The sequence below is a fragment of the Brachionichthys hirsutus genome, chromosome 15 (assembly GCF_040956055.1).
Source record: "Brachionichthys hirsutus isolate HB-005 chromosome 15, CSIRO-AGI_Bhir_v1, whole genome shotgun sequence".
Classification (NCBI taxonomy): Eukaryota; Metazoa; Chordata; class Actinopteri; order Lophiiformes; family Brachionichthyidae; genus Brachionichthys; species Brachionichthys hirsutus.
This window is the reverse complement of record NC_090911.1, coordinates 10,124,777-10,152,157: the sequence shown is the minus strand read 5'-3', so window position 1 is coordinate 10,152,157 and position 27,381 is coordinate 10,124,777. Positions and strand designations below refer to the sequence as shown.

At 46.3% G+C, this 27,381-nt stretch overlaps 1 protein-coding gene and 1 non-coding gene across 2 annotated transcripts in view; one reads left to right on the top strand and one right to left on the bottom strand.

Annotated features, from left to right (window-relative positions):
• Positions 1–27,381, bottom strand: part of epha4b (eph receptor A4b) — a 52,164-nt gene that overhangs the window by 11,006 nt on the left and 13,777 nt on the right. Inside the window, 8 exon segments of the mRNA XM_068748357.1 lie at positions 833–1,018; positions 1,186–1,311; positions 2,370–2,437; positions 10,856–10,964; positions 11,977–12,139; positions 13,544–13,647; positions 14,410–14,784; positions 16,602–16,757. Of these exon segments, the coding sequence (XP_068604458.1) occupies positions 833–1,018; positions 1,186–1,311; positions 2,370–2,437; positions 10,856–10,964; positions 11,977–12,139; positions 13,544–13,647; positions 14,410–14,784; positions 16,602–16,757 (1,287 nt within the window).
• trnan-guu (transfer RNA asparagine (anticodon GUU)) lies at positions 1,864–1,937 on the top strand. The gene has a single exon. It is a non-coding gene; the product is annotated as a tRNA-Asn (tRNA).

Here is a 27,381-nt window from a genome sequence, read left to right as displayed (position 1 = left end):
AAGAAGACGGGATGAATGACAGAGCAAAAAGAATGTATAAGAAATGCAGCGGGGTCTCGTCCTTAGCATGCAAGCTGCTGAATATTCATGTGGCTAAAAAATACATCCAATTAACTTTATGAATTATTAATATTCATGATAAAAGCCTATGCATATGCATTGGCTCTTTTATTGTAGTGTGTGTGTGTGACAGAGCGTTATTGGGGGGGTGGGGGGGGGGGGTGCAGTCTTTGCTTGTCTGTCAATCGCAAACAGACATGCAGAACAAGAGACAATGAAACTGCATGAAAACCACATTCATTATTGATGACAGTCGATGAAATGTCATTTAGAATCTAATTGATTTAAAACATATATCGATCAACAATGTACGTACTCTGTTCCATTTCTTAACCGATTCCAGTGAGGAAACAAATGTAATCAGATTACAGGAGCGCTATAGCCCCACTAAATTATTTTTAATTTATTTTGAAAGTAATGTAACTTTATTGTGAGGAAAATCACAGGAATTAGGAAAGAAGATGGAGATTGAATGGGAGAGAGCGCAGAAACGTGAGATGTGATTGAGGGTGAGGCCCGGTGTAAACCAATCAGGCCTGTGTTTGAACACACACCTGCTCTAATTACCTGTCACAGTCATGTGAAGCAAACAAGTGGCCAATTGAGAGCCAGGTCGTCGCTGCTAACAGCCAGATACCCATGTGCCGTTGATGGGTTACCGTGGTAATGGAGCTTTTACCCCATCCGGCGTCAACTCCTGTTTCCATCACTGACAGACCTGCTCTGTCTCAGGCAGGCACATCACAGAGGAAATGCGGCGCCAGATACTCACATCTCGTGACGACGCCCTCCAGCCTGATGATGTTGGGATGGTCGAACTGTCCCATGATGGAGGCCTCGGACAGGAAGTCCCTCCTCTGTTTGTCAGAGTATCCCGCCTTCAGGCTCTTGATGGCCACGTAGATCTCTCTCTTTCCTTGAACGCGAAGCCTGCCGCTGCACACCTCCCCAAACTCTCCTGCACAGAGACAAGAGACTTTCACGCTTCTGTGCATTTCAGCTGCTTCCTGCTTTCTCGCGTTGATACTGACTTACATCAAGGCGTTTCATTAATTCACTCTTTGAACGACTTCAATCATTTTGATTGACAGTTTTTGAGTCATCAACACATTCTGCAGTACTCACCCGCTCCAATGACTCTCTCTATACGAATGTTGGAAGCATCGATCTCTTTGGCAAAGTCCCTGACAGCCTGGTTGGGGTCTTCGTAGGTGTGAGGATGGATGTAGGTTCGGCTGCCAGGAAGCTTAACTGCAAGTAAATCGGAAAGATAAATACAAGATATAAATACTTAATGTGCTGAAGTACGGCCAGGTTTGTAAGGGTATGACATTTATTTTGAAAATTAAGTTGTGCTAATAGGTTATTGATCACTCCTTCCTCCCGGACCTCGTTGTAAATTACGACCGTCCATTTTAACGCTGTGAATACGGGGTGAGATGGGAGCGGGAGCGCCGTCGTCCCGTTTGAGTGACATTCCAAATGATTACATAATTAAACACATAGCTAGTTTGTTAGCGGCGGTGTTAAAATGACTCATTCCAACAGGCACCCAGAAGGAGGTGAACTCTGCCAGCAAGCATCTGTTCAGGAAAGTGAAAAACAATATTGTTCATGCGGTTATTCGGGAGTTATGCTGCTCCTCTGGCTCTGATTCAGTTCTTATGAAAAATGTGAAGGTCACAACTGCTGTGCCCGAATAAACAAACTTATCAGCTTGTTAGGAGTCTCTTCCAGCTCTATAGCTGTCAATCTGAAACGGACTTATCCAAAAACCTCTAGCGTGACGGTGGTGGTTGTGTTGTCTCTGTGGCGCAATTGGTTAGCGCGCTCGGCTGTTAGCCGAGAGGTTGGTGGTTCGAGCCCACCCAGGGACGACGGAAGTTCTCCGAATTTTATAATTTCATATAAATTGTCTGTACCATCATGTGACCAATATGTGTTCAAGATTAATAAATAATCCACGTTAATCCAGTATGTATGAGAAAGACGGCTCTGTCTATCTCGCTGTGAGATCTTCCTACGCCGATGACACTCAGCTCTTTGTGACAGTGAACCAAAAGTACAAGTGCGCTATTCAACTTTGAGTTCAATGTCAAGCGAGGTCATTGTTCTCTCTCCGAGTGGCTCAGAGAGGCTTTTATTATTACTAAGAGGCTAAATAATTCTGCTCTTTCTGATCTCTCAAAGACTTCAACATATTTAGGATTCAGCGAGGAACTTGTTATCATTATCACTCCTGTATGTTCCTTGTTGTTTCTTTCTCTACATGCTATTTACAACTGATCGACACGCGTTTGTGTGTTTACCTCGCCCGTGTTGGAACTGCAACTTCTCCTCGTCGGGGTCCTGCTTAGCTTTGATGTATCCACAGTGCCTGAAGAAGAAATGCACCGTTTGAATATGATCCTCTGCATAGAGAGGGATAAACTCTGCACAGAGTGTTTTTGCTCTGTACAGACTGCAGCATAGCTTTATGGACTGGATAACACACTCCTGTGTGTGTGCATGCACCGGCTCACAGGACTTTGATAAATTAAACCTGTGATATTTCCAGGAAAAGCCCGTGTAAAGCCAAAAGCAGTGTGAACGAACAACGAGGCATTTCCACCTATTCCTGCAGACAAGCCTGGAGGGAGAAAACATCGCCCTTCCTCTAAGCCTCTACCTGTCAATTCCACACTTCGCCTTAAGCTGTTATGCCCGAATAAAAATAAAAATGTGTGTGTGTGTGTCCATAGAGGCAGATGTATGCACAAAGCTCTCCTCCCTTTATGAACCCCTCAGGCGTCAATGGGTCAAACAGACAAACACACATCTGCGCTCTGGTCCCGCCCCCTCGAGCACACACCTCGCTGCATGGTTCGGCCCAACAATAGAGACCGGATCAAGATTATTGATAAATTGATTAATTCAATGCCGCCGTCCAGCTGTGAGGAAGTGTTAAACGTATTCTGTTTAACAGACGTCACGGAAGTGCGTGCTGCTGGTGTGTGTTTGTGAGCTGCTGGGAGGGTCACGTGTGTGTGTGTGTGTCTGATGTTTAACATCCGTTATGCTTGCTGAGACTGAATTCTATACAATAAATCCTCACGAATAGAACAACCGGATCAAAAGGTAGCAAAAAACAGAACCCTGAAACCTATGAAAGCGCCATTATAGAAAGGTAGAGGAGAAAGAGAGGATGGGAGAAAAGGCAGGAATAGAACGATAGAAGACTATTAAGTGTATAACAGCAGCCGAGGTGCGCTTTAGGGAGGTGGGCTCGGTAAACTTCAGTCATTTCCTGTTAATGCTTGGGTTGATTTTACGCAGCTGAACGCACCGGATCACCCAGACATCAAGATGCCGTCAGGGGAATGCACAGATCCACAAACAGAAGGGTAGGGACCGGTTGCTGCTATTTGGGATCAAGAGGAGGGTGCATAATGTTCCTGTGGAGAGGATGGGGGGGGGAGACCCCACCTGGTTATCAGCTGGGCTCCAGCCAGTGGAACACCAAGGGGGCGATCATTAACCCTTTGACTGGCGCTTCGGGGCATGTGTTCACAACATATGGGGAACGGGGGCACGAGCCACACCTCTGTTCCAACTCTAGTAACCCCATGGGGGTCCGTCCACACACACACACACACGCACACACCAAAACCAGTGTTGGAGCTTCTTTCCCATTACTGCTGGATGCTTCTCTGTATAAGTGTGTGTCACCATGGGTTCATGGCTCCGTGTGTGTGTGTGCATCTGATGGGAAATGAACACATTTCCATAGTAATTACCAATCCACTCATTTCTCCTCCTCAGTTAGAGGCGTCATGAATCATTAGCGCTGCAGTCTTAAACATGCTGTCAGAGCCTCCCTGGCTGTGGATTCATTTCATTACAAACCTGTATTTTATTCTACAGCGTTCGTTTATAAAAGCCTCTGAACATCATGGAATGACTTCTTTACCCTTTATCTACATTTGGTATCAACCAAAACTTACACTCTTTTATTTTTGACACATGTTTTGTGTGTCAAATGTTGTCTATATCAGATGTTCAATAAGCATTAAAGCAAAATTGTTGCTGCAAAATTAACATTTCAATGATTGTGTTAAGACAGCAAACGCACGTGTGTGTGTGTCTGGCGCTACTTATTGGAAAAAGTTCACAATATGTTTTCACATGAGTTCACATTTAATCTTAAAGTGTGTGTGTGTGTTTTTTTTTAATCCCACGCCTGTCTGGTATTAGAATCCTACACACTACAGGAGCTTTGAAGTCCTGCCCGATTGTGGACTCGGGTTTCATCTTCTGTCCAATCTCAAACATGCAGGAGTCTAAGATCCTGCTTCATCACACGCTACAGGATTCACGTGATCTTTGGAGGAGCAGCTGTGTATCCTAAAAATGAATGATGGCGTTGCAGTGAATTAAAATGATCACCGCCAACTTGGAGATGTTGGAAAGTATTCCAGATGCTGAACATGATCCAGGAGTGCAATCGGCCCGATTCTTCTCCAGACTGGCTGAACTGCGCAGGGAAGTCGCACTTCCAGGGTTGGGAAATAACAATTGTATTCATCCTTTACCGTTCTGCAGAAGTAAACATGGCTGTTGTCACCGATCAGACTGCTTGGAGGCTCCTCGTTTGCGCTACGAACGTTCGGAAACTTCCCAGCAGAAGCACGTCTCGCCGCGATGGACGGCCGTCCTCCTGCAGAAGTTACCGCTATCTGTCACCATGGATGGACTCATTGTTCCACTTAGCTGACATCCAATTGCACTCTGCGGTACTGTTTCATACCACACACACACTGCCGCCACCAACCATGCAAAAACACACACTTTAATGGACTGCGATATTACCATCGCACCCGGGCTCTCACCTTTCTCTCTGTTCCACTTCAGTGAGGACAACAGGCTGTCCCTGTCCTCCAAAGCCACACACCAAGCATTTGCATATCAATTTACTTTTTAATATAATACTCCGTCACTCGAGACCCATTTGTCATTCTTCTACAAAGGCTCCGTCTTCCTCGAACTCCGTGCATACATTACCCGTCTCCCTCCCTCCCCCACTCCGTCTTTCCTCCCTCTTACTCGCTGCCTTTTATCTCTCGGGGGAGTTATATCGGTTCTTAATTCTTCCTTCATGTGAAAACATTCCCTTGTCCAATAACCCTTATCCACTTTCTTTTCCTCTTGTTCCCATCCGTTTATCCCCCTCCAACAGGCCATGTCCGCCTCTACTCTCTTTTACTTCATGCCATATTTTGATGGAAAGAATGGATGCTGGTAGCTGGAAAGAGGGGGGAGAACAAGGAGAGAAGAGGGAGATGGAAAAAGAGTGCTGACAGGCCAGAACACACAATGGGGGTCCGAGTCTGCATACCAAATAACAAGCAATCCGAATCTGGGGAGCGATGGGAGTAAGGGAGTTAGACATAGGAGGAGAAACCTGAAGGTTATCGAAAGAGAGAGAGAGAGAGTCAGGGCGGTGCGATGGAACTACAGGAGGTGAAGATAAAAAAGATCAGACATGTCAAGGGAAGAAGGGATTGTGGTGTTGAACACTGATTTCAAGGATGGAGATAAAAGCCCACTAAAGATGCACGTCTTCATACGTATCTGGGCACGTTTTTTCAAAGAGCTAATGGATACAGAGGAGCCGGAGCAAATACTAACAAAGAAGAAGAAGCTCCCCAAGGTTCCTACTGGTTCAAACATCACCACAGAAGTACGCCGTTACGCGCCTCCGTTCACCACCGTATGCGTCATCGTCGCAACCACCGACTCTTCACTGCCCTCCTGTGGTCGTATCGATGCTGGCTCATGCAGGCTTTGACGGATGGGGCCCGTTTACGTACGCAGACGGAACACACACGGGTTTATCGGGCGGCGCTGTGTGCTGTAAATACAGGAGGTGAAGATAAAGAGGATGAAGACACTCGGGAAGGAGGGATGGCGATGTTGAACGTCGGCTTCGCGGGTGGAGGATTAAGATGGATGAGAAGCCGAGCCGGTAAACATGTGGCTGCAGGACGTTTGCCGAGGAAGAGCGAGAGAGGGGGGGGTGATGAGGAAGACGAGGCCTGGCTGTAGTTTAAATGTCGTACGAATGGGTTGAGGTAAATGCTGCTGTATTCTCGCTGCTATTCTCTCTCTTCTGCCAAAACAGTGTCTGATATCAGAGTACGAAAAGAAGACAGGAAGAGAATAAAGTCAGAGGAGAACGTGTGGTTCAAGGGCACGGAGGAAACGGGATGAACTTCCTCCGTGGTGCCGAGGATGGACCAAGTCCTCAGTTTAAATGTGCCTGAAGCTAAATGCGACGCACACCTTTAAGCGTGAGGGAATAACCTTGGACTGATGCTAGCCTGACATGCTAAAAGAGCTAACGAGGCGTGTGCAGGAGCTACATGGGAGGTCCCAGATGATTCTATAGCAATGTTCACCTTTTATAGGAGGGAACTGATGCAGTGTGAGACCAGGAAGAGGAGAGGAATCCGTCCTCTCCTCTCACTTCCTGTCTCTTCACATTGCTTTCCCACTGCTAATCAAAATGACTAGATAAATTAAATCAGTAAACCATTAGTCACCGTTCCAGCACACACACACACACACACACACACACACACACACACACACACACACACTGCTGTGGGTATCTTTTCTTGCCATTACTCGTGATAATTTGCAATTCCATTTCATATCAAGCTATTAAATTAAAAATAATTACTGGGAGTAAAATCAATGGATTAAATTCACTATCATTATTTCACAGTAAAATTAAGCCTCATTCATTCACTGCGCTGAAAAACAAAATGCATTCACTGCTTAGCCTGTGAGACTAATTAGAAGCTGATCAAGGATAATTGATTAAGAGTCAAAACGCAGACAAAAGGTCTGGCTGATGTATCGAACGAGGGAAAGTCTCTCGTTCTAACGGTGCCAGGCCTCGTCTGGATCCAGTTCAGGACCCGCCCACCACAGAGGAAAAAGATTTACTCATCCTGGATAATTATTAGGAGGGGAAACGATCCGCTAAAGAGTTATGGCTAATAAATCTGTCAATATTTCATTAACGCCCTGTTTGGAAACATTTAATTCAGCATCTGCTCATTAAAGAGAGAGGAGAGTCGAGGAAAGGAAAGGAAAGGAAAGGAAAGGAAATGGGAGAGAGGAGAGGAGAGGAGGAAAGGAAAGGAAGGAGAGGAAAGTCCTGCTTAAATGTTTTCGGTTTGTGATAAGTGAGTTATGTACAGCTGCAAACAGCCTGTTGAAAAGGCCAAAGGAGGGAGGACGTAAAGGGAAGAGGAGGACCGAATCCTTATCATCAAAGGGAGTGAATCTTCCTCTCTGCTGACAGATCAGTGTGGAGCTCATTCTCCTGATGTTGCCGCACTTTAAACAACCCGATGAGGTCGGTAACCTGCACGTGTGTGCGGATCCAACAAATCTATTCAAAAGCCCCATAAACATAAAAACCGGAACCAAAACGCGTGTAGAATTTGCCTGATGATGATGGGAGGTTTGATAAATCCGACTGCAACATCTGCTCCTTCGCACGGAGCCGGTGTGAAACCGTTTTGCTCCTGGGGCGGCTGGCTGCTCTTATTGCCCCGTTTGGAAGCCACTCTCGACACTTTTCTGCAGACAAAGCTGTAATCGGCGACGCCCTGCAGCCAATTCATTTACAATAAAAATAAAAAAAGATTCTCAACAGATTTGCGTCCACGCAACACATGTGAAACTGTTGAACGATGTTACACACGCCTCATCCATGCCCACGCGGCACACACGCACACACGCACACACACGCACTCTGTTTCTCGCGAGGCCTTAAACACCGTCACTCTCGCTCCGCCCTCGGCGTTGCACCCTCTCCTTTCTACCCATCCCTCCTCTCCTCTTTTGAGTCATTCAGTTTTTAAGAATGGCCCTGGGCTGTGCGGCAGATGCAGCGGAGGGTAGAAGAGCTGGCGTGCACCGAGTCGCACGCCAGCAGGATGTGTTACCGCGTTTAAAAGGAGGAGCTGCTGCCGCTTCCTATCCGTGAGACTGAGACAACAATGGCGGCTCGCTTGTTCTCTGGCTCGGCCTTGAACTCCGTTATTCAATCCTCAGAAAAGGCTCTTTTGTTCCATAAAGGCGTTTGCAGGAATCCTTTCTTCTTCTTTCTGCTGTGGGTGAAAGTATAATGACTATAATGAAGATGGCTACTATAAGACATCTCCTCTAAAAGATGACAAAGCTCTCTCCTCCCCCTCACACCTAACTACATCTTATGTCGCACCACGGATCCAACTGATTGCTTTTCATTATTTCATGATTCTCCACAGATCGCTTCGCCCTCGACTCGATGCCGAACACCTCCGGCAGATGAGACGGCTTGAAAATAAAAAATAACAGCAAAACAGGCATCATGTCGATGGAGCGACTTTACGCTGATTGGTCACCAAAAATACCACATGAGAAAGAAGAGCTTGGAAAAACCACACGGGAATCTGGCACATAATCAAAGCCTGCAGGAAGAACGGGACGAGCTGGAGAATCATTAGACGCACACACACACACACACACACACACACACACACACACACAGATGCTGGGAAGCAGAGGCTGTAACGGTTAGTGAGAAACTCAGGGCCGAACGGGAGGATGCTTTTTGAGTGAAAGGCCATCTGTTGGATCCATAGTTACGCCAGTTGCTCGCAGAGTCCCATTTCTGCTACCTGCCAGTCTGCCAAGCCATCCTCAAGAGGACAACGGCACACACACACACACACACACACACACAGTCTCCAACACCAACAACGGCACACACACACTCACACTCACTCACACAGCAATCACTGTTGTGATTTGCTGCGTTTGAGGAGCGTTGGACGTTTTTCCGTGTTTTCCCTCCTGCGGTAACAACAGCATAACAACACTTTATTAAATGAGAACAGGACAGAACAGGCTGGCCTGCAAATCAGCTCGTTTACGAGGCGTAGCTGCTCAGTCCTCCGCCGGCGGCGGCGGCGGTGTGTGTGTGAAACGGCGAGGCCGAATTGGCTGCTTTTACAGCTCAGTAATTAGCAAAAACCTTTCGCCGTGTTCAGGACCGGAGGATTGGGAAGACGAACTCGGTGTAAAACAAGAAGGAAGACGCTCTCGCCAGCCTACTGATTATTGCGGTGATTTTTTTAAGCAGCTGGCATTCAGGGAGAAAAAAGGCCAATTACAAACGTCTGGCGGGAAATCATTTCAACCGCGGCTGACTCTCAGTGTCAATTTCAATTCCAGTGTAATTACTGTGCACGGCAAATAGAGCTGAGAAAACATCGGATTCCTCGTGCTTTCTGGAGGCGGGGGGGGGGGGGGGGATCCAAATGTAAGAACAAACAGGAAATGAAAACTGGGGAGCCAAACGTGGAGAAAAAAACAAAGAGCCAATCAGAAGAGAGCAGGGAGCGGCGGATTGACTGATAAGACGATGGGAGGAGAGGAGAGAGAGACCAATCCTTATCTCCAGATTTCCCCCAATTCTTCCAAAAACCTGAAGTATGAAGCCGACCTCCCACCCATCATCTTCCCCTGCCCTTCCTCCTTACCATCCTCCTCCTCCTCTAAGGCACTTATCCTCCTTGCAAGTCTCCCATCTTCTCGTTGCACCTCATGCTCTCTCCTCCCTCCATCAATGTCATTTTCTCTGAATCCCTCTCAAGTGGCCTCCTCCTCTTCCTCGCTATCTTTCTCACCGTCTCCTCTGTGGTGTAAACAACATTTCAGATTGACTTCCTCTCCCCTCGTCGCTGCAGTCTGTCATCATCGCTGCCTTTCCGTCGTATTATGCTCTCAATTCTGTCCCCGCTTGTGTCTCTCCTTTACGTCACATCTGTGCATTTCCTCCCCCGCTTTCTCACCCCCCCCCCCCCCCCCCCTCACCCCGGTTACAAACGCTCCACACATGGACTAGTACATTTCAACGATGCACACATTATGTTTGACAGAAAGCAGTAATCAACCGTACTTCCTCCCACCTCTAAATGGAAGATAGATTGAGAGAAGGAAGGAGAGCAAAAAGAGAGAGAGAGAGAGAGACCTGAAATGGATGGTAGAGCGTCGACCCTTCTGTAAAATCTAGTTAACACCTCCTCAGCCTGTGAAACCTGATTAGTCGAGAGTGTTTTTGTGTCATCGTGTGTGTTCGCAGTTTAACGCTTGTTTTGCTTCTTACAGACACAACCTCATAATCCCCCTCTGATTAAAATAATGTTGATGTGTTCCCATTAACGCGTGTGTGCGTGTGTGTGTGTGTGTGTGCGTGCACTAGGCAGGTCTCTGCTGATTACAACGCTCCTAGTCAATAGTGAATAGAGCACTCAGCCTGATAAGCAATCACCTGAATCAATACTAATGTTTTAGTATGTGCGCGTGTGTAGCTCTTAACATGTGGTTAATCATAGAGGCTAAACATTTAGCCACAGGCGTAGTAAATCACAGACCTGCCGTCCCTTTCTCTCCACCGCATCCTAACTCAGAGCCTTTCATCTTCTCGCTCCTATCCAATGGGCTTCCCTTTATTCTCCTCTCTTCCTCCTCTGCTCTGGCCTTCTCTGAGACGGAGCGTTAGCGTCAGGCTAACCTTCAAAGAGAGCGATCACAGAGAGACCGCGCTCTTCGCGCTCAAATAGAACAAGGCAGGCTTTCGTTTGGTGTGGGACTCTGCACGCTCCCACTCCCACTCTCATGCGATCCCTTTTGTGTTCGCGAGCGCACACGTGCATGCTACGTGTCCCGCATCTCGCAGAGATCATGGCCGTACCTTCCACTGACGACGAAGCACGTCACCAGGAAGACGAGGAGGACGATCCCCCCGGCGATGGACACGACCAGAATGGTTGACTGGTTCGGGTCCCCGATAGCAAAGACATCTAGATGGGAGACAAGGAGACGCAGTGGATTAGTCAACGTAAGTGTAAAGGATGGAAAGAAGCTCCTGATGTTAGAGAGAGAATAAGATGTGGCAGCGGCGGAAAAGGAGATAAAAGAGGGAAGGTGAAGGAACAAGAGAGAGTGATGGATGGAATAGTAAGTGAGGTCCTTGGTGAAAAGCGCTCTTCCTCTCGGCGCCACCTCCCAGGATACGAGAGTGGACGTGGGGACCATTCCCGTTCAGGCGGCGCTGTCCGATCGGATCTGTTAACTTCACGCATAAACGAGGCGACCGGCAAGAACTTTCTGTGGCATTGCATCGATTGTTATCTGTCTATCTGTCCATCCGTCCGTTCGTCCGCCCACACATCACACGACGTGATGTTTAGTTGCAGGACAGGAATAAAAACCTGCCATTGATTCATTTGTCCTGTCCTGTTTGTCTTTTTCTTACCTGATGTCTATGGTCAACCTTTTGACGTTAGAATGCATGACTTGGCTAATGATGACCATGTGTGTGTGTGTGTGTGTGTGTGTGTGCTATGTGAGAATCTGCTATTGATTTGGACATCCGCTCAATATGCCAGGAGGATGGATTTGTTGATGAAGCACTGACTCAGCAGTATGAAAAGCATTTAGTGGATGGATGCATTTTCAACATGGTTAAAGTGTGTGTGTGTGTGTGTGTGTGCGTGTGCGTGTGTAGATGTGTGCGTGTCAAAGAAAGACAGAAAGAAGTTCTTTAATTTGTTTGTATTTGTTGTAATTCTTGTTTTTTCAAATGAAAATAATGAATAAAAGGACAAAAAGATCAAAAGGCGCGTCTCTGTTGGATGGGACGGGCGTGCAAGGTAACTTGTAACCGTGGAAACTAAATAAATGCAAATTGTGACAGTGCTGCAACCTCCGGCTACGGGGTACCCTCAACAGAACACAGTTGATGAAATATCGTGAAAAAAGAAATCCCCTCATCATTAAGAGTCGCAAAGTATTTCTAATGAATTATTTTACCTTCATGACTGGTTTCCAGTTCGATCTCCCCACCGTAGCTCCCGTAGCCTCCGTCGGTTCGAGCCCGGACCCTGAACACGTAGGTGGTCCCCGGCTTCAGCCCGTCCACCGTCATCATGTTGGAGCGAGTCTTCAGGACGGTGTAGTTCTGCTCCCGCTGGTTCTGAAGCGGAAGCAAAAGAGCAGGAGGGAAGGATTCAACGCTGACTTCCACGAAATAAACGTACAGCAGGTAAAGAGAGACTCAAATTAACTTTGTTACATAAAGAGCCGGAGAGCGTCTGAAACTACGACAAACCTCAAGATATTAATTGAAAGTCTCCTGGAGCCTCGAACGCCTCGCTGACTTTTCATTTGCACGCATTTATACATGAACAAGTCTAAAATCTGATCCGCTTTACACTTGGGGCCCAATATGTGATTACTCAAGTCCTGCTTCGCTTCATACCTCAGAGTACCTTGTAGGTGCGTGCATGCGTGTGTGTGTGTGTGTGTGTGTGTAGCTGCAAACATGTGTGGAGGAGGAGAATAAGTGTGTCTGTCAGTAAGCTGATTCCCTGCAGAGAGCCTGATACTCCTAATGGAAGACACTCAAGCATGGATTAACAGTATTTTACTGCTAATGCCTGCCAACATGCACACAGACACACACACACACACAACACACGCGCACACACATAATTTCATCACCTTGTCCGTATTTTACGAGGTTAGCTCGACAGATGTGTGGTTAATTGGCCTGGTGTGAGCGGGAGGGGAGACGTGAAGGATACGGTGTTGGAGACGGAGAGATTGGAAGAAGTCAAGAGGTGTTTTTGATGAACACGTCTCTGCAGACGTGCCCTGAGGCTAAACTCGTGTCCTACAAGAACGGACAACATGTCACTGAAGGCAGCACGAGAAGATGCAAGGCACACGGCTGCTTTGCCATCTGGGAAGCGTTTTGCACTTTTTACTAAAGTACGTTTATTTTGTTGGAATGCAGAAAATGTGAAGACTATTTTAACACCCTTCTGCAGACTGTAAACTGTATATACAGCTACAGCCTTTTATCCTTGCCCCAGATTATGGCATTAAATGACTACTGCCTCTAGTGGTGCGAGGTGGTATCGCAAGACAGGCTACACCAGGTGGCTAATTTTAGGTCATTTTCTGAATGATTTACAATAAAGGTTCCGGACATATTATGGTCTCCTAAATCCTTGGCAAACAAAAATGAATGAATTCAGCTGAAATAAATGTTCTTTGGCCATTCTTAAAACATTAAAATGTCGTATTATGGGATGTTTCGTGTCACTGCTAACACCAGTGAAACTTCCTGGTTTTCTAATAGGATTTACATTTTCAAGTTAAGCGAATTAGCTGCTAGCAGGAGCGTCATATTGACATGAGATATGAGAGTGGCGACTGATCTCATCACCCGACTCTCAATATAAAAGCAAGCACTTCCAAAAGCATTGAATTATCACCAAAAACAAAGAACAAATGTAAACCGATCTCCACTGATGCTGCGGCCCTTTAAAAGTGTGTGTATGTGTGTGTGTGTGCGTGTGCGCGCCTCTCTCACCTTCTCATAGTAGATGACCTCATATTCCACTATGGCTCCGTCGGGTCTCTCTGGGCCCTTCCAGGCCAAAGTCACGCTGTCCTTGCTCCGCCTCTCCTTCAGCACTACGTTCACTGCAGCAAACAAAGAGCGAGGAGGAAGCAGGAGCAACAGAGAGGAGTTGAGTTCAAACGGCGTGAGGGAGGCGGGGAGGAGGCGGCGCGGGTGGAGGGATACGCGTGCAGATGGTTTCACCTACTGCGCCATAACGAGAAGAATCATATTTGAAGTGTGTTCTGCAACGTAGCAAGGGAGCATACAAGGTGTTCGATCAGTGTTCTGGTACATGTGACAATGTGTGTGTAGGTGTGTGTGTGCATGTGTGACTTCCCTTGTGTGGATAGAAAGCGTGTGTTTGCCTGTTCTAGCATGTGTAAATTCACATGGGACGAGGTGCAGTCGATAGTTTGACACAAGTGTGTGTGACATGCGGAGATCCGATTGAGGTTAACAACCTCCCACGCCTCACCCTTCCTGTTGCGACACACACACACACACACACACACACACACACACACCCATAGCACAAGGCTGATTATTCAGCGCCATCCTGTCATCATCTCATCCCACACTGTGAAAGATGCAGGGATGATTGTGTGTCTGGAGGCAGAGGCGTCGTTTCCGTGGCGCGGCGGAGTAACTTTACAGTTGTCATGTAAAAGCCTGATGCTAATTTTAAGCGCGGCGCAATCTGGAGGAAAGCTGCAAAAAGTTCCTACAAATTCCGAGTTCAGGCAGATGAATAAGTGAAATCCTTTTTTTAAATAAAGTTAGCTCTGCAGTTGAAATCCTAGCCCCGCGACACAGAAAAGCTCGACTGCGTCAACAGCCGAGATATTTTTTTTAGGGATTTATTTTGCTCCCACCTGTCTGCGATGTCGTGACATTGACGACTGCCGTCCCTCTGGGGGTGGGGCTTAAGTCTGACACCCCGTTTTGGCTCTCAACGCTGAAGCTGTAGTTGGAGTCAGGCTGCAGGTCAGTGACCGAGACGCTCGTAGACAGCAGTCCGAACTGCCTGGGCACAAAATGGACGCCGCTGCCGCACGGCGTGCACTTCTTCCCGTCTCCGGAGCACTTCCTGCAGTGGAGGCTGTAGGTGGCGTCTCCCCGACCTCCCGTGTCCCGTGGCGGCGACCATTCCAAGGTGACGCAGGTCTCGTTCGCCGTGGAGATGGGGTTCTCTGGAGCGGATGGAGGACCTGAGGGGAGGCAGAGGCTTATTTCTGAGGAGTCTGAATGAGCATCGTCTTCACGCTCATCACCGACCGCGTTTCACTTTTTATAGCGAACAGGATTCACATTGATTAAATTAAAAATGAATGAACTGACTCCGACCACGGGGCGGTTGGACACTTGGCTTGATTAACGAATCGCTGCAGAGCAGACAGTGATTAAAAGGGCTTGCTGATTGTAGATGTGGTGGGAAGGAGAATATAAGACTTCCCAAGTTTAAATCCATCTTTGAGGAGAATCCGCATGCAGGGAGGAGGATTGAATGGACGGACTCCATGGTGGGAGCGGCCGCTGATCTATCGCTGCCGCCCGGGGCAGTTTTCTCATAATTCAGGTACATTCAATCATTTAGCTCGGATATTACTGCCGTGAACTTCAGCTAAAAACAATTCATGTGTGTGTCAGTAATTCCATCCAGCAAAGGAGAAACACAAATCCTCTTCCTCCTACCTTTGAATTTAGGTCTGCTTTATGTCGAATTACGAATTCAAAGATCTACAATCAGTGTATTTAAATAGTGTTTTAAAGGCAAAGAGATCATCAGAGTGAGCATCAGACGAGCTAAGCAGCAGCTCAAGGGCTTGGAAATGAACAGTTCTTGTATTAAATGTAGGGATCGTGATGGACCGTTTTGTTCAGGGCCGTTTCTGTGGAAACCAAAGGTTTCGGTTTCGCGGGTATCTCAACAGTATGGAAATGTGGCAGTAGATTCCCGTTTGGCTTGACAATCTCATCAGGCCCTGGCTGAGCGGTGGGCCCCCCGAGGGGCCGCCGGAGCCTTGGACTTTCCTGATTAGCCTTTGAATTGTATGAGGGTTGGAGGGGAATGTCAGAGAGGGGGGACGGGGGCCATGCAGGGCGTAATTGAGGTTGTCACTCATAAATCTCCTGAAAGGATGTGCTGACTGATCCATCTAATTCCGCCCCCCCACCGCTGACTGATCCATCTAATTCCACCCCACCCCCTCTATTCTGATGGCCACACTTGACTGTCTAGCATCATTCTTCCTGATTGGCCTTTTATGCCATTTAGATTATATGCCTCAGATTGTCCACTACCCCCGCTGCTGCTCGATCCGCTGCCTTTATCTTAAGTGTCATTCTCCATGTCTCTTTCCAGCTTCCCCCCCACCGTGATCCTCGCCTCGCCACGTGAGCGTGTGCTCCCACACACCTCACCTGCTACGTCGGTTAATGAGTGTGATCTACCATAACACGGTAATAGGTGTGGGTCCGTCAGTACACGCGCGCTGGATGCGTTCTTTCAGTTTGCTTTTTCTCTCCTTCCTCCTGTCTGTCTCAATCCATCTCTTTCTGCCCCCTCTCTTCCCTCCTCATCCTCTCTATCCTACTCCGTCGGTGAGGATGTGGTCCAACCCCCCCGCCAGCGCTGTCTGTGTTTGCAGAAGCAGACAAATAGTAAGAACCTCCATCTATTTATTTTTTTGCCACTGTCACTCTTAGAAGTGACTCATCTGAGATATCTGTGCGCAGCCATGGACATCTGTGGATTTTATCTGGAGTGTTGTGTAAAGAGGAAAAATGCAGAGAGGGATTAGACGGGAAAAAAAGAATAGATATAAGACTTCAATTCTTCCAGGATTTAGTTGCAATCTAAATTAGCATGTAATCATGGCAGTTTTCTTTTCTTCTTTCTGATTCTATGCCGTTTCATGACAAATTCAATTCTTTGGCTGCACTGAATAAACCCTTTTGTGTGAAATGTAGCTTTACATCGTATGCCTGCATTTGCTGCTTGTAAGGCACGTGTGTTTTCACTCACGTGTGCAGGACATGGAGCGTGGATCGGTCTCGGCGCGGTAGAAGCCTCTCTCGCAGAAGCATTCCACGGCTTGTTCCAGCGGTGACGAGCTGTGAGGAGGACATTTGGTGCAGTAGGCATCCGTGGCTGAAGCCTTGTAGGTACCAGGTCTGCATGCTGGGGGGGGGGGGGGCGGCACAGGGAAACCGGCTTAGAAGCAGGAAAGCGTGTAAAATCTAAAGGCTCCAACATCTTCAGACTATTCCCCTCCATGCATTGTGCCGGTATTTGTCGAGTCTATTATGTCTTTCATAGAGTCTGTGCATTACTATAAATATTTCTGACGTAACTGGGAGCTCAACATCGGTGCTGAAAAGCAGCTGTGATCGAGCCAACAAATGCGTGCAGTCAGATAATAAATCAGGATGCAGTCAAACCTCCAGAGAAGCAAACCTGAACTGGAAGAAGGAAAATTCAGGAAGTCATTTCCCAAACCGCCTGATTTTAACTTTGATCTCGTGCATGCACACAACAGCAGATTTCCCCGTACGTGCCTTTCCTTTCACTTTAAGGATTTCAACGGACGGCTCAGGAGGATTTGCTTCCGTTTGATCCACTTAATGAAAGTTATTCCTTGTTTGCGGGCCCGTCTGATCGGGTCCGATGGTATCGCAACAGGAATGAATAAATAGATGAACCACATTCATGCATCAACTCATGCCGGAATTAAACCCAACTCGAGTAAAGACTTTCAGAAAAGACAGAAAATGCAACAACAAAAAAAAAGAAAAATGACTGCAGGCGCTACGCTGACGCGGAGGTGCAGATAGATACTGATAGGTCACACAACGTGCCGTGCAGCACCGTGGCGGGGGGGACTTGTAAACAAAGATTTGAAGTAATATATTGTGACATTAGGTCTATGTGAGATCCTTTTACATCAGGCTGAAGGCCTGTATGACCGCGGGGCTGTGCAGCGCGATAGCACGGTGCGCTGCACATCAACTGTCATTTCTGTTATATAAGCGTCAGCAAATACACAGTCACAGCAACGATCACTACAACACAACACAACTGTCGCTATGGCTGTTACTGCGGCTGACAAATGAGTCATTATGCGGGGCCGTAAAAGTGAGAACCGGGGAGTCGCTCAATGGGAGCAGCTCGCCCACATAGATCAGGGACCGGAATGATTTCCCATTTTGCATCCTCGGCAAGCAAAATGGAATTCCTGACTTTCCCTTTGGTAAACTGCATATAGATTAGCCTGCGCGTCTTTATTTACACATTCATAGGTCTGGTATTCCCGTCATCGCAGAGGTACAGAGAATTATGGTGCACAAAATCCCACACAGTGCAAGTCAATATAGGCCCTGCGTGCAGGTGACGCAACAGAATCTGCCAGGTACCGGCTGCATGTCGTGTTTGTGTGTGAGGTTTTAAGTCTGAGGCATCTGTGTGTGTGACAGTGTGTGTGTGAGACAGTGTGTGTGTGTGTGTGTGTTTGCTTGCTGATTACTTGCACTGGTGGTGAAGGTCACCAATTTAATCCAGCTGCACATCTCGAGGTCCAGCGAGGTTGTAAATGATCACACACACACACACACACACGCATGCACACACATTTACAGGTACACACGTGTTCCGTGCTGTGGCTAACTTCCGGATAGAGGAATAGAAAAGTGGCCTAAGAGTAGTGATTTCTCACTTTGGAGGTAAGTTCTTCCACCTGGACGATGCGCTTGCTGGTGTACAGACAGTATTTTTAGGCAAATCATTCATCATAGGGGAGCAAAGTGCACTAGCACAATCCCCAAAAGACCTGAGAGGGAACTTTGTGTGTGTGTGTGTGTGTGTGTGTATGTGAGAAAGAGAAAGAAAGAAAGAAAGGAAAAGGTAGTGAAAATTCTCAAAGGGTTTCGGCTCTCTCTCCTCCTTCCTGTCAGCTACCAAGGTAATGGGTGCCTGTGTGTGTGTGCGTGTGTGTGTGTGTGTTTGTGTGTGTTTGTTCCTGTTGCTGCAGGAGCATGGAGGAAAAGCAGCTTTTCTCCAAGGACATTTCATCCGAATCCGGGTGCTGGACAGCCACACATTCACAAAGGACCGGGCGCTGGGGGGGCCAGAGAGGGTCTCCCGTGCCCGATCCGGCATCCCAACAACTATCTCACCAAATACTTTGTGGAAGAATGGCGGCTTGGCGGCTTTGAGTAGAGCCGCCTTCTGCTGATCTGCTGTTTTCTGCTCTGCTTTTCCACCTTGTTCTAAAACACTCCTTCTTTCTCTACCCCCCCCCCCCCCACACACACCCCCTTTTCCCCTCGCTCACAGTTTTCTTGCATCTTTCTTTTCTCTCCAGCTAGTCCCAGTGCCCCTTGGGAAATGTGTTACTTGACTTGGCTCCCTTATGATTAATGATTTACCACAGATATGAAAAAAGGACAAGACGGAAGAACGCAAAAGTTTAGTCCCAAAAACTATATTGTACAGGTTTATCCTTCAAAGTAAAAGTCACAACACTGTGCAGAATATCAGGGTGTGTGTGTGTGAGTTTGTGTGATTCTTCTAAAGACAAAGAGTGGCCTCAGATCCGATATCTTATTAAATATTAATTCAGTCACCAGAGAGACTTTGTGTATTTATGCCAATCAATAGCTCTTATAGATATGATATACTGCTACTCAGGACACACCCTCAGCCACCACACACTGATTGGAGAAACATTCCATGTGCCGACTGACTCCGGGTTTATCTGAATTCCACACGTTTTTAGGCTCGCGTCTACCTTCTTTAATCAATTATTTGATTTAAAAAGTGTTTTTTGGAATAAACAACGACATAACATGGTAGTTTGCTTTTCCTTGTAACATAGCTAACAATCTTATAAAGAACTGAAACTGTGTCCTCAATTGTCTTCTTGAATGAGGTAAAGGCGCATGTAGATACGGAGCAGATTTGTATGTTCTAAAACACAACAAGGACGAATCCTGGAGGACGGATACCCGGGTCTTTAATAAATGTGTGATGCTAAAGGAGGAAACACAACCAACGTCAACGTCATCCCTCCTTTAACAAAGAAACATGTTCAACGAAGAGCATTCATCCAGCGGGAGGGATAAAAACAATCCAAATCAGTCCACTACAGAGAAAATATAACCAAAACGCACAAAACAAAATGAGCCGTGAGACAAGAAAGCAAGTGATTTCATTTTATGCGCATTAATTCTACATATCATTACAGTTTATGGAAATAAAGTTCAGGAGCTGCTAGTGTGAAGGACAGACTCGGCCGACTGGACCGGAAGAGTTCATCAAAAACATTCTGGTCAGGGCCACACACACACACACACACACACACACACACACACACACAGTCAGTCATTAGACTCTAATTACATTTAACCAGGCAGCATTGTAGGTACACAGAATCACTTCAGCTGCACTTTTCTGCGTCAAACGCTTCCTCCGTCTGGCGGGGATCCGTCTCCTCTCCTCCACTTCGCTCTCAAACGTTCTCGCCAGTTTGAACCGTTAATTGCTCTGTTCTCCTGCTTTCTGTGTCGCACCCGCTTCCAGTCAAACACTGGCTCCCCGCCAGATTCCCCATGAAGGGCAGGAAGATGAGAAAAGTGTGTGTGTGTGTGTGGGCGTTCTTCTGAGAGAAGAGTTGTGTAAGGATTGCTGGCCCAGGGGAGGCGAGCTCCACAAAGGTCACCATGGCAACAGGCTTTCAAGTTGGAGCCCTTCTAGTAGCCCTCGAGTGGCACCGCTCCTGGAGCACAGAACAGCTTCTGTGTGTGTGTGTGTGTGTGTGTGTGTTTAGACTACCCAGGCATTAGTTGAGGCCAGCTACTTAAAAATTGATACATCAAGCCTCAGTGGAGAAATCTGACGAGATTGAATCAGACGTTGTCTACGGCCCCCGGGGTTTCATGTTTTATGCGTGTGGCTGTGCGTGTTTGTGCTCATGTGTACATAAACAACATGCGTATGTTGAATCAACACATCTGGATGCTAAATTAAGTATGACTTAAATTGCTAACTCTCCACCTGATATGATAAAATACAAGACATCCTTACGAAGTTACAGGAGAATATGGAATGTGACTTTATTAAACGGCGACTCCGTCAGCATTATTAGCTACGCTTTTAAATGCTAGCTCCAACCTACATATTTACATGACTGCACAAAGCCTAAACACAAGAAAGTGACAAAAGCGTTAGGCATTTCAATATGGAAGCGGCTGATTTTAGTGAAGTGAAATACTTGTACTAACATCAGGATTCTGTGACACATCTGAAAAAAGCTGCAATCTTCATAAATGCAAAAAATAAGGCGGACGAATCCACTCGTGACGAATGACTGACCTCAGTCCACACACACACACACACACACACACAAACACACACACACAGGATATAAACTATCCAGTTCCTTAGAGTGGCCAAAGGGAACAGCGTGATGAAGATCACCTCTTCGTCATCCTGTCCCCCCTCTTTCCACCTTTAGTCTGAATTGTGCGGGACGGAAGCTCATTCCCTTCTCCGTGACTCCCTCGGGTTTGTGCGTTCCCCGACGTTAAACGGTGTGATTTACAATGCAGCAGCAGAGCTCCGGCGTTTAGTGCTCACACTTCCTGTTGCAGGCTGCGCACGTGAATGCATCACAACATCAAAGATAACGTCTCCAACATTCCCAATGCTTCCTTCTTGCATGTCCGTCTGTCACACTTTGAAACCAAATCTTCTCCATAGCTCCTGCACCCACAGATCGGACGTGATTTGTGATGTCCAGCGCATGAAACACAAAAGTGGACTATTTTCTGATCCGCCCTCTGTCCTTTTGGACATCAGCCAATTACTCAGAGCGGCCAAGGGGAACCACGGGATGACGATCTTCCTCTTCCTCATTCTGTCGTTCCGTGCCTCCATCTATCACTCTGTCTGCTCTCCTGCCTCTGTTCATTTTGTCTTTCTCTCATGTCTCCGTTCTCGTCTGGCTATCTCGGATTTATCCTCTCGATTTGTTTGTGTGCGAGTCTGCTTTTATGTGTGTGTGTGTCTTATTTCCCAGTGGGCTGTCTGTTATAGGTTGACCCTGACCTTCTCCAGAACTCCTGCACAAATATTTACTCTGTCACTGACAGACACACACACTCACACCCACACACACACTTAAAAAAAAAAAAGCCAATTTTAAGCGCAATTAAAGCACCCATCTATGCACACTTTTCCAGTGGTAACCCAAGCTGATGGCGCTCAAATTTTAAAATGATATGATTATCCTGCAGTCTAAAAACAGATTAAATAGATTCCAGGTGTATGTGTGTGTCTGCAGGAATGGACTCATGGGCAAGAGACAGGAGAGAGCAACAGGGAGACAGAGAGAGAGAGAGCATGTCAGACCTATAGGAATCAGATGGGAGTTTAGTTCACTGTCTGAATAACATCAATAATTATTCTGCTTATATGTTCTGCTGTCCAGATGAAAGCGAGAAAAAGAGTCCTCTTAAACAAACACACGCACACACGTACCCACACAAATAACTACACACGACAAAATGTGAACATGTCCCATAAAACTCACAGATCGTAAACACATCACAAACATACACCCTGCGCCTCCTCACACACACATACACCACGGCAGTATACGTGATCACAAAGGCTGGCCCCCGTGACCGCGAGAAGTGTGTGTGTCGTGACTCCGCCTCCTTTCCTCACAGGCATTATTTTCAGTTTCGGGTGCACTTGACAAACTTCACAAGGTGACAACGTAAAATCCAGGCTTCTTATTTTACTCATTCATTGAAACTTCAGTCAGTGGTGTCGAGAAAAATGAAGCTAGGGGTAACCTTGAGATTTCTACATCTCTGCTCTATGAGCGTGCACACCCTGCACCTATCTGTGCATGCATGCATTTATGTGTGTCTGTGTGTGTGTACACGTGTGTCCCCAAGCGCCCCCCCTCCCACCTGACAGATGCAGAATTACCTCACAAACAAACCTGCAGCATGCAGGACCGCAGGACCTTTTCATCTGACGGATGAATATCGCCAAGCCAATTAGATCCATGGTCAGATCTGCTCAGGAAAACTGCCTTGAAATTATAAAGAGCGTTGGGCATTGCAAAATGTGGAAAAGCACTATATAAGTGCAGTCCATTTACCATTTACACATCCAGTAAGTCGGATGCCCTCGTGCAGCCAATGGGAGACAACGACCGTGTGACAGGTCGGTTTTCACGTTCTGCGTTATATGGCTAAAAACTATAAGACAAGCATTAAATATAGGTATTAAATATAATAATAAGTACAAAAGCATTCAGAGAGCACAGCCTTCCTCCGAGCGGGCTCATTCCCCTCATAGATTTACACCGTCCACATGGTGACCTGGATCATTCCAAAAAGGTTCTACATTGTTCTTGGTATATTTATCCACCAACCATGAAAAGTAAAAGTGAATCTGAGTCGATGTGTATTTTTTATTTATTTATTAAGTCAATAATCAACCGAGTTATTGAGGAAATATTGGGAATGTTACCAGGAACAGATGATTAAATTATGGTGATGATCCAGAAGAGATCCTGGATTTTGGATTAGTTTGAAATGTTCGGTAACATTGCAGTCAATGGAGCTTCAAATTCAATATTTCTTCAATTTCTCGGTTGATGGACATGATTTGTCTTCATAATTAAAGTGAACAAATGTTTTTAACAAGTGATTTGTACCATTCAGTTCAGGGGTTATTGTTTCTACTTGTGTCTGGCAGTTTTGTTATCCTTTGATGTTCTTGTCTATGAATTATTATAATTGTAGACAGAAACATCAAAGGATACAGATCAAAGGGTGTTCATATCTTTTGATGTTTCATGTATTCAAACCTATAAATTGCGCAAACTTTACAATTTCCAATTTTAATACGAAGATGCTTTGTTGTCTTAAAGGGTGTGGAACACCACCAGACCCACAGACCCTGGAGATTGGGCACAAAGATGTTCAGCCACTCATTGAATCATTTTGTAAAGGATTAACTGCTAAAGAGTTGCAGCAGCTAAAATCAGGAAACCCTGCTGATAATACCAAGACAAAGCTCACAGAGCTGATTTTGGCCATAATCACCATTGTTTCCGACGCAATAATAAAAACTCTTCGGACACAATCAGCCGTGTCTCAGGACTCTGTTCAGGAAATTATGGGTGAGATTATTCCTGACAGTTTTGGTAAAGCCCTGAGCCTTCAGGACAAATTGCAGAGCAGTAGCGCTGATCGTGTAAAGGATATGTTAAACACAGAGATTGCGGATAAAGTCAACTCTGCCCTGTCCACAGACGAGTCACAGATTCGTCCTAGCAAGTTTAATAGCATTGTTAACCATGTATGCCAGATGCTGAAGGACTGCTTGGCAAAGTCTAGTTGTACATCTCAAAAAAGTAAATTGCCATGTGAAGCAGATAAGAACACTGACGAAGTCTTCGAAATGGATTCTCCCACGGTGGTCTCCAAATCACTGCAGTCCAGGTTCAGTTCAGAAGTGAACAAAATTATTTCCTCCGCACTGAGCAACATGTCAGACACTTCTGGTAAGAAGCTGAAAGCTGAAATATCCAAGGACATTGAGAGTATTTCAGATGAGATCGCTATGGAGATCTGTCAGCAAAGGTCCACAAATGTACGTCTAAAGAAGAAGACGTATAACGACATCCTGAAAGCCTTCAATGGAAAGATCGAAAGACTTTTCGCAAGGTCCTTGTCTAAAGCATGCATCTTTCGCATCAAGTATCAGCTGTCTAAATTAAACAGAAAAACAGCCAGGTCATTGGATGACATAATAGAAGACCTGGGTACCGATTATGAAAACCAGGAGGGGCAAAGAACACCTCATAAGATAAGTGATAGGAAACGTACTTTTACTAAAAGATTTAGACACCTGATCAACAAACAGCAGGGCACCGAAGATGTACTGGCAAAGGGCCAGTCCTCGGACAGGTCTGTCGTACCACCACAAAAGCTGCGGGATGGGTGGTATTTCTGGTACATTCTGCACTGTTTTTTTGAAACACAATGCAACGGTAAAATTACAGGAGATGAAATCATGGAGTCTTTGTTAATGGAAAATGAACGATTGAAGAGCTTGATCACAAACCCCACAGATGGACTACCCACGGATACAGAGCTCGTTGATGTACTGAAAAAAGCAAAGAGAGACCAAATACTTGTTAACATCATCACTGAAAAGGTACTTTGGAAGATAGTTAACAAAATGGACATGTCTCCACAATATTGCATAGATTATACAAAGACTCTCCAAGACGTAGATGACATTACGGAGCGGCTGTTTGAAAATATCTGGAAAGAAATTGATGGTACTGTAAGCATCTCACCGGAAACAGCAGCAAAGAAATGCAAGAACATTGTGAAGGACCTGATTAAACAGTTTGGCGGCAAAACTGCTGTTTTACTGGCACTGAAGATGAAGGATCCTGAAACTGATCTGAAACTTGCGAGGATCATCAGTGGTCACCTAACCCCCCCCCCCCCAAAAAAATGCTGCTGTAAGCGTTAAAATAATTGTAATCCTCTCGTAAAACTACAGGAACCTCTTCTTCCTCTTTCGGCTTGTCCCCCCATTAACAAGCCAGTCTGAACCCCACAGCATCAGCAAAGACAGCAAAGTGAAGGAAGAAACGGAGAAATGGAGATGAAATCAATGGGAGGACTCTAGATTTGGTTCTTGTGTTTGGTTTCCAGCATCGGCGCGTCTTCGTGTTATTTCTGCAGCAGTCCATGGTCATTATGTTTCATATTAACTTTTGGTATTTACGTTAAACTAATGTCGGCAGTGTGTTTGTGTGCCTGAACGGTCGTTTGTCTCTGTAGCCGAGAGGAACTCTGCCTCTCGCCCACAGCAAAGATGACAGACACCTGCCACTTCCCCGACCCTGCTAAAGCCGAAAAAGCCTTTGGAGATGAATATGCTATTGAAGAGTTATTTAAGAATGTATGTCACTGACTTTATTCACAGATCTCTCTTGTATCACATCACGTCCAAATTTTGATTAACGCAGTGCTTACCGTATTCCCGTTCTTGTCATCTAAAGCGTGGTCGGGTGGGGGGTGGGGGTGGGGGGCAGGACAGCTCCGCCTTCTCCCAGGGGTTGAGGCTGCTTTCCCTCTGGCATTGAGTCTCCCTTCATTGACTCCACGCTGGTCAAACAGTGTGCAACAATGCTAAAATAACACGCTGGACTAGCAGACCGGATGTGTGTTATTTTAGCATTGTTGCACACTGTTTGACCAGCGTGGAGTTAGTGAAGGGGACTCAAGCCGATGGGAAAGCAGCCTTCAAGCCCTGGGAGAAGGCGGAGCTGTCCTGCCCCCCCCCCCCCCCCCCACACACCCGACCACGGTTTAGACGACAAGAACGGGAATACGGTAAGCACTGTGTTAATCACAATTTGGATGTGATATGATTACAAGGGAGATAAAGTGAGTGACATACATTCTTAAATGAATAACTCTTCAATAGCATATTCATTTCCCAAGGCTTTTTTCGGCTTTAGCAGGGTCGGGGAAGTTGCAGTCAGCTTTGCTGAGGGCGAGAGGCGGAGTTCATCTCGGCTGCATCTCCGGCATACGGCGGAGCAACAGAGACAAACGACCGTTCCCGCACACAAACACACTGCGGACATTAGTTTAAAGTAAATACCAATATTGTGAATTACGGATTGTCGGCAAGAATGGAAATGGCAGTAGTAAAACGCTTATTTTCAGAAGAGACTAGAACAATAGGGGGGGGGGGGGGGGGTGACAAATAGTGTAGCCAACCAACACAGGCCTGATGGTGAAGAAGATGAAGAGGACTAAGGCAGGGCGAAGTGGTGGAGGCTGAAAATGAAGAGTGTTGTGAGACAGGCTCTGGGTGGGAAAGGCTTCCAGAAGACTGGAATAGAAGAACAACGACAGAATCTAGAGTTCTCCCGTGGACAGAAGACACCCCCCCCCCCCCCCCCCAGTACGCTGCTACATGTCTCTCTGATCACCTTTAGCAGTTGTTCCAGTATTCTGGAAGCCTCTTTCCCACCCAGAGCCTGTCTCACACAACACTCTTCATTTTCAGCCTCCACCACTTTGTCCCTCTGCTCTGTGTAAGGAATTTCCATATTAGATGGGATTCCATAATGTGATTACATGCCGACATCACAATAGGAAAACATTACATTTAGTTTGGTATTGATATGACTGATTTCCATTGAATGTCTCATTAGTGACGTCACGCAACACAGATAAGATTGGCTGGGGCGAGCGCCCCACCTTCATTCTCCTCATTGACTACGCACCCACGATGGAGAACAAGAACCGGAAGAGGGGTTTAGAAAATCCCTTACATCTGCCTTAGTCCTCTTCATCTTCTTCACCACCAGGCCTGTGTTGGTTGGCTACACTATTTGTTACCCTATGTTCTAGTCTCTTCTGAATGTGTTTAACTACTGCCATTTCCAGCCTTTAGGCAAAGTCCCACCACCATCTGTCCTTCTAGGTTCCTGTCCTGAATACCAATACCAGCTGTCTGATATATTTTGTGTAATTAAGTGTCCCTCAGTATAAATGTTGTGCATTTAAAGAACTGCGTATTTGACTTGTTCAGAATTCTCTTTTATTTTATACAACCTCTTGAAAAACCATAGAAATAAACATTCCACAAAGAATATGGCTAATCAATTGTTTTTATTATTTTTGTCATCTTGTGTTGTTTTGATAGGTAAAAAATATATATCCTCCTGAGACCCAGCTCGTTGAAATGC